General features: G+C 38.3%; 1 protein-coding gene across 1 annotated transcript; it reads left to right on the forward strand.

The window, feature by feature from the left end:
* The first annotated feature begins 496 nt into the window (after positions 1-496).
* LOC149194645 (ABC transporter C family member 10-like) lies at positions 497-6,517 on the forward strand. The gene is made up of 11 exons (XM_089407746.1): positions 497-2,218; positions 2,758-3,075; positions 3,270-3,356; positions 3,540-4,145; positions 4,445-4,609; positions 4,711-5,005; positions 5,100-5,314; positions 5,413-5,718; positions 5,817-5,880; positions 5,991-6,230; positions 6,387-6,517. Exons 1-11 carry the CDS (start codon positions 554-556, stop codon positions 6,515-6,517), a joined length of 4,092 nt encoding a protein of 1,363 aa, XP_089263872.1. The 5' UTR covers positions 497-553.
* Positions 6,518-7,401: the final 884 nt, after the last annotated feature.

Consider the following 7,401-nt stretch of genomic DNA (forward strand, 5'->3'; position numbering starts at 1 on the left):
TATTTATAATCTGATATGTATATGTTTCTAAGATTGTTTTGGTAGTTGAAATTTGTTAAGAACTTCTAATATTTGCTTATTGATTTCCATTCATTGAATTGATTTATCAAACCCAGAGCTCTGGAGCAATTTTTGTGGCCCCCCAAATTCATCGTCCCCTGCTCGAAACTGTGAAGAGAGCTGCGGTTTACCCCTATCTTTCAGCTCTGAATTACTACACACCTTCCTTTTTTCCTCGTGCAGTGAACATGCTCTGATCACAATCACATATTTAGTCTTCTTGCTGACATTCTGGTCCATTATTCTCATCAACTGGGCAAGGCGGAGAAGCATACTGAGCAAAGTGAAACCTCAAAAGCCATTTCGCCAATGTGTTGCAGTGATAAATATTATATTGGGTGCGATTAATTTGGGACTGGGGATTTGGTTTTTACAAGAGAAATTAGGCAATGGATCTCATTTAACTCCCTTGCATGAATGGCTTGTACTTTTAGTACAAGGATTAGCATGGTTTACTCTCGGATTAACAGTCACAAGAGGGTTAAAACGGTCCATGACGAGATTTGTGCGTGTTTGGTGGATCGTGTCATTTTTGCTTGGAACAGTGGACGGTGTTTCAGCTGGGCTGAATTTCATCAATGACAGAGAACTTTCCTATGGGACCATTCTCTCCCTTCTTTCGTGGCCAGCATGTTGTTTGATGCTCATTACTGCTGTGAAAGAGGATTTGAAGTATTCAGAGGGTGGTATTCTGTCAGAAATTTTTCTAAGTAGGATTTACCGAAATTATGGGCCTCTCGATTCCAGCCAAACGTTTTCTGAGGAAAATCAGATGCTGTTGAAGTTAAATTCCAATGTCACTCCTTTTGCCAAGGCTGGATTCTTCAGCAGGATGACATTTTGGTGGTTGAATTCTCTTTTGTCCAAAGGAATAAAGAGGCCTCTAGAAGAAGATGATTTGCCTTGTGTGTGTGGAGATGATCAAGCAAAGAATAGTTATACAATATTTACAGAAGAACTGATTAGGCAAAAACGGAAAAACCGATCTGCCACTCCAACCGTTTTCTGGGCTCTGGTTAGTTGTCACAGGAAAAACCTGGCAAGGACTGGGTTCTATGCTTTTCTCAATATAGTTACTCTGTCTTCTGGACCACTTCTTCTGAACACCTTTATTGGATTTTCAGAAGGTAGACAATCATTCAAATACGAAGGTTTTGTTTTGGTAGGAACACTCTTTATTGCCAAGGCAATAGAGTCCATATCTCAAAGGCAATGGTATTTTGGCACTAAACGGATTGGTCTGCAAATGCGCTCTTCAATCATTGCAGCAATCTATCAAAAACAACCAAAGTTGTCCAATGAAGCTAAACAGGTGCATTCAGCAGGAGAAATCATGAATTATATGGCAGTAGATGCTTACCGTATTGGGGAATTTCCCTTCTCGTTTCATCAGACTTGGACTACAGTACTCCAGCTCATATTTGCTTTAACCATCCTTGTCCATGCAATTGGATGGGCAACACTTTCAGCCTTGGCAGTTATCATCATTACCATGCTTTGTAACTCTCCATTGGCGAAGTTACAGCAGAAGTTTCAAACTAAACTCATGTCAGCCCAGGATCAGCGGTTAAGGGCTACCACAGAAGCTCTGGTGTGTATGAAAGTACTGAAATTGCATGCATGGGAGGAACGTTTCAAAGAAAATATTGAGAAGCTGCGCAAGGTAGAGTTCAAATTTCTCTCCGCGGTTCAGTTTCGAAGAACCTACAGTGCGTTCTTGTCTTGGTCAACTCCCGTTTTGGTTTCAACTGCAACTTTTGTAACGTGCTATTTTCTTAATATTCCTCTTACTCCAAGCAACGTTTTCACGTTCATAGCCACCTTGCGCCTCGTTCAAGAACCAATTAGACTAATTCCTGATACAATTGCTATTTTCATTCAAGCAAAGGTCTCATTAAGTCGTATCATCAACTTTCTCGAGGCTACAGAATTACAGGGTCGGGTAGTTGAAGGTGTCTTTGGTCAGAACGCTGACCACTCTCTTGTTATCAATTCTGCAACATTCAGTTGGGATTCCAGTTCATCAATGCCCACATTGAGAAACATAAATATGGAGGTGAAACATGGCCAAAAATTGGCAATTTGTGGAGAAGTTGGATCCGGAAAATCAACTCTTTTAGCTGCAATGCTTGGAGAAGTACCGAAGCTGAGGGGCAGAGTGAGTACGGATTTTTTTTAGAAGACGCTTTCTTTTCACGCTTTCTTTTCATTAAGAAAAAGAGAGTACATTCTCTATAGATTTCCATACATTGTCTCTTAGATTCCCGGTCAGTTACAGTTTCTATTTTCCCATATTTCTTATACAAAATTTGTCTCTAATTCCCATACCAATGCCTCTGTTTGCATATATTCCCTATCTTATCTATACGACTGTAACTATTTTCTACTTATCCACAAAATAGAAAGCAGTTCCCTCTTCAGTTCTTGTTTATCAATAATTTCACCAGGAACAACCTTTTATCTGGAATGGATTTCCTAATTAGTATTAATATACCCAGTATTCATAAGTCTGTCTTGTACATATGCCACGGAATGATACTTACCTGATTCTGAATCGATTCCACTCTTTGACAGTACATCAGCAACCTGGTTCTGTTCTCAGAATAAGTATGGATTATTTACCTGCTTAACCTAACATTATCAATCATTTGTATTGGTGGATTTTTTTTCTCATTATACTCAACCCTGCCTCTGCAGTTGCAAGTCTGTGGCAACCTCGCATATGTTTCTCAGACTGCATGGATTCAAACAGGAACGGTACGAGACAACATATTATTCGGACGTCCCATGGAGGACAAATATCAGGATGTTATCCTCAAGTCTTCGCTGGATAAAGATATCCAGAGTCTTCCCTTTGGTGATCTGACTGAAATAGGAGAAAGAGGTGTCAATCTCAGTGGTGGCCAGAAACAGCGGATACAGCTTGCCCGTGCTTTATATCAAGATTCTGATATTTATCTTTTGGATGATCCTTTCAGCGCTGTTGATGTTCATACGGCTAATAACTTGTTGAAGGTTAATATGGTCATTTCTTTTTTTATATAAAATTAATTACAAAAATAAATATGAATCACAAAATTCTGAGATCAAATACATTTGAAATTATTATATAACTAATACCAACTATATATGTTGCAGCTTTCTATGACAATGATTTTCGGTTTTCATAGCTTCCTAATATTCTATTGATCACAGATTTTGATGTGTAGGAATATATAATGGGAGCACTGTCAGAAAAAACAGTAATCCTTGTAACACACCAAGTTGATTTTCTCCCGGCATTTGATGCTATTCTGGTCAGTAAACCGTTATCCTAGTCATGTGGAAGCTGTTTGTTTGCTTGTAAACACCCTTATGGCAATGTTTTCTGATGGATGGCACATCAAAATTTTTCCTGCAACTTTAACATATTTTTTAATGCTAATAGTTTTGACCTTCTTTTGTTAGAATTTCTACACTGAAATTTTTCTCTTTTGCAGCTGATGTTGGACGGTGAGATTCATCAAGCCGGTAAATATCAGGAACTGTTAGTCTCAAGTGAGGCATTTAGGGACCTTGTGAATGCACACAAGAACACTGTTGGTTCCAATGAATCAGCAGCGAGAAAGCCATCCACAAAAGCTGAACCTGTCAAGGAAGAGAGAGATATTCAAAGCAGCAATTCACAGAAACAACAACGGATTTCAAATATAGCTTCTAACAGGGAACAGCTAGTTAGAAGGGAAGAGAAGGAAGTTGGGGACACTGGCCTGAAGCCATACATTGACTATTTGAAACAGAATAAAGGTTTCTTATATTTTTCATGTGCCGCTCTTAGTAATCTTATAGTTTTGATTGGGCGGATTTTAGGAAATACTTGGATGGCTGCTAAGGTGCAAAGTCCTCAAATCAGTGTATTAAAGTTAATAATAGTGTACTCATCCATTGGGTTCACATCTGTATTTTTCATATTACTTCAGTCAATCTTCCGCATTATTATGGGGCTTGAGGCATCAAAGTCCTTTTTTTCTGACCTTCTGACTTCTTTATTCCGAGCACCAATGGCATTCTTTGATGCAACTCCGTTGGGAAGAGTTCTCAGCAGAGTAAGTCTTTTACGTAATCACCATAGGTTTCCTTTTTCCCTTTTCGCATTTTAACATAAACTGAAATTTAATATAAATTTAAGGGTAGAAAGCCACTGCCATTTCTAGTGGTGTTCTCTGTTTTGCCTTTTGAACAGGATTTTGGTCATCCAGGCCCGCCCCTGGGCAGATATGTCGATGCAAACGAACCATGAAAATTTAAAACATTCCTCATCTATAATGAAGATATATTTCTGTTTTATTCCGCTGAAAAAAAAAAGAAAGCTACTGCCATTTATTTTCTCAACCTCCTTTTCCAGGTTTCTTCGGATTTCAGCATTCTTGATGTAGACATTCCTAACAGCTTTATGCTGTGCTTGTCATCTACCATGCAAGCTTACAGCAATCTTGGAGTCGTGGCTGTTGTAACATGGCAAGTTTTGTTTGCAGGGATTCCATTGATTTATTTGGCCTTTCAACTCCAGGTAAACAGCTAATTCACACAAGTTTCCTGGGAAGACTCTTTACTTGACTGTCAATATTGTGAGAAATTATAACTGATTTTTTGTTTGTTCAATTTAATCAGAAATACTATTTTGCTTCTGCTAAAGAACTGATGAGACTGAATGGTACAACGAAATCACCTATTGCAAATCATTTCGGGGAGTCCATAGCAGGAACAATGACCATTAGGGCTTTCAGGGTTGAGGATCAGTTCTTGAAGAAGAACTTAGACCTTATTGACAAAAATTCGAGCCCCTTTTTCCACACTTTCTCAGCCATCCAATGGTTGATTCAGCGTCTGGAGGTGTTTAATGCAACTGTTCTTTGCTCCTCTGCTCTTGCTATGGTTCTACTCCCAAAGGGCAACATCAATCCTGGTATGAACAATGAAACTAAATGTGGGTGATTTCTGCTGTTACTGGACGCTTTTATGTATAAGATGATCGTGCCTAACAATTTGAACTGGTGCAGGTTTCGTTGGGATGGCCTTCTCTTATGGTCTATCATTGAACACATCGTTTGTTCAAAGTATCCAAAACCAATGTACACTTGCAAACTACATTGTTTCTGTAGAACGCGTCAAACAGTACATGCACATTCCTAGTGAGGCACCAGCCGTTATAGAAGATCACAGACCAACAGATAATTGGCCCTCGCATGGGAAGGTGGAATTACAAGACTTGAAGGTATCTGAGTTGTATTTTCTAACAAGATGACTGTGTTTAAATTATAAATTTGAATCGTGAGTGATTTTTTCAATCAAACATATTTGATATGTGTGCAGATTAGATATAGGTCCAACAGTCCACTTGTTTTACGGGGCATTACATGTACATTTGAAGGAGGGAAAAAGATTGGCATTGTTGGCCGAACAGGAAGTGGGAAAACCACTCTCATTAGTGCAATTTTTCGTTTAGTTGAACCTGCAGCTGGTAGAATCCTTATAGATGGTTTGGATATTAACTCTATTGGACTGCATGATTTGCGGTCCGGCCTTGGGATTATTCCTCAAGAGCCAACTCTTTTTCATGGAACTATTCGCTTCAACATAGATCCATTATCTGAGCACTCAGAATTGACAATTTGGGAAGTATGTAAATTCTATTCAACATGATCTCTAACTGAGTTTATCATATGCAGAATGAAAAAATAAATAATGATATGAATTTATTTTCTGCTTTGATTAAGGTTCTGAACAAGTGTCAACTTGGAGACAATGTAAGGGGGAAGGTGGACGGCTTAGATGCACTAGGTAAATTTTGTAGTAAATATATATTTTGAATGCAATAAAATTCTTTGACCAAGAATTTCGCTGTTACATTTGGAATTTTTTTGTGGTTCTAAGAGATCAATAAAATGCAGTGGCGAGTGATGGAGATAATTGGAGTGTTGGGCAAAAACAATTATTTTGTTTGGGACGTGCATTGCTAAGGAAAAGTCGAGTCCTTCTTCTAGATGAAGCAACAGCATCAATTGACAATGCTACAGATGCCATTCTCCAAACAATAATTAGAAAGGAATTTGCAGATTGCACTGTAATTACTGTTGCACACAGGATACCTACTGTTATGGACAGTGACATAGTTGTTGCCATCAATGATGGTAAGGCCCTGTCATTGTATCTTATTTCTTTGCTGTATGCATGGATTGGTTTCGAGTTTCCACTGAATTTGTTGTACTCGAGGAAATGGATGGTAATGAAAGTAGATCAATTCACTTGTACCTAATTTGAATTGTTATGATTTTGAATACATGCAGGTGAGATGGTGGAGTGTGATAATCCATTGAAACTGATGGAGAGGGAAGGATCGTTGTTCAGGAGGTTGGTGACAGAGTACTGGTCTCAAACATCAAATTCTCTTCTTCATGCAACAAGTGCTAATAAATAATGATAAAGGATCATTTCAAAAAATTTCCTTTCCCCAATTCCATGTTGATATTTGTGCAACAAAACTGTTTGTTATGCCTATGTGTGATCATTTTGAAGAATTTCCTTTCTATCAGAGATGGAGACTGTTAGGGTCCCACCCTAACCCCCTTATTTATGTAATGGGATCACGTCATAGTCAAGAGTCAATAAAGCCCATATTACTAATTGTAAGTGGTTAATCCGCAATTAATGACGGGACCACAGTTAGCTGCAAATGGGTCGTAGTATTAGATAGATGGTATTAATAAAACCCACGGTATTGGCCCGTGGTATTGCATGTATGAGTCATATATAAAGGATAGAGACTCCCTACGAGGAGCATCGTGTCTTATTTTGTAATCGAGCTCTGCTCTATTGGAGGTTGCCCCCTCGAAGAGGCAAGTGAACATTACTCTCTGAATAATAAAATCATTGCTATTCTGTGTTTTGGGTATCTTTTCTTCGCATATTCTGTATTTGGGTATCATTTTGCAGGTTAAGAGCATAACAGAGACACAAAACAAAATCTTGATCATTTCATTCCCAAACGCTGCATTTTACATGAATGAGCTAGTGAATTAATAGTGATCTCCGCCCACTAAAATTTATTTCTTATTGACTCTTGCAGACTATTGATTATGAATCATCTAGCGTTGACTACAGAATAATGATTGTAGCTGTCGTGATTAATACTCTAACACCTCCCCTTAATCACGACCTACATGTTAACTTGCATGTTGGTTTAAATCTCAGCTAGGCTTACAACATAATTTGGATTTTCTACAACACACAATTTACTTTTACAAATTTCAAATTTAGCCTTTCCAAGAGACTTGGTGAATATGTCAACCACATATTCATTTG

Source organism: Pinus tabuliformis, chromosome 2_2 (assembly GCF_031772625.1).
Source record: "Pinus tabuliformis cultivar Carrire ecotype Pingquan chromosome 2_2, CPIR1, whole genome shotgun sequence".
Classification (NCBI taxonomy): domain Eukaryota; kingdom Viridiplantae; phylum Streptophyta; class Pinopsida; order Pinales; family Pinaceae; genus Pinus; species Pinus tabuliformis.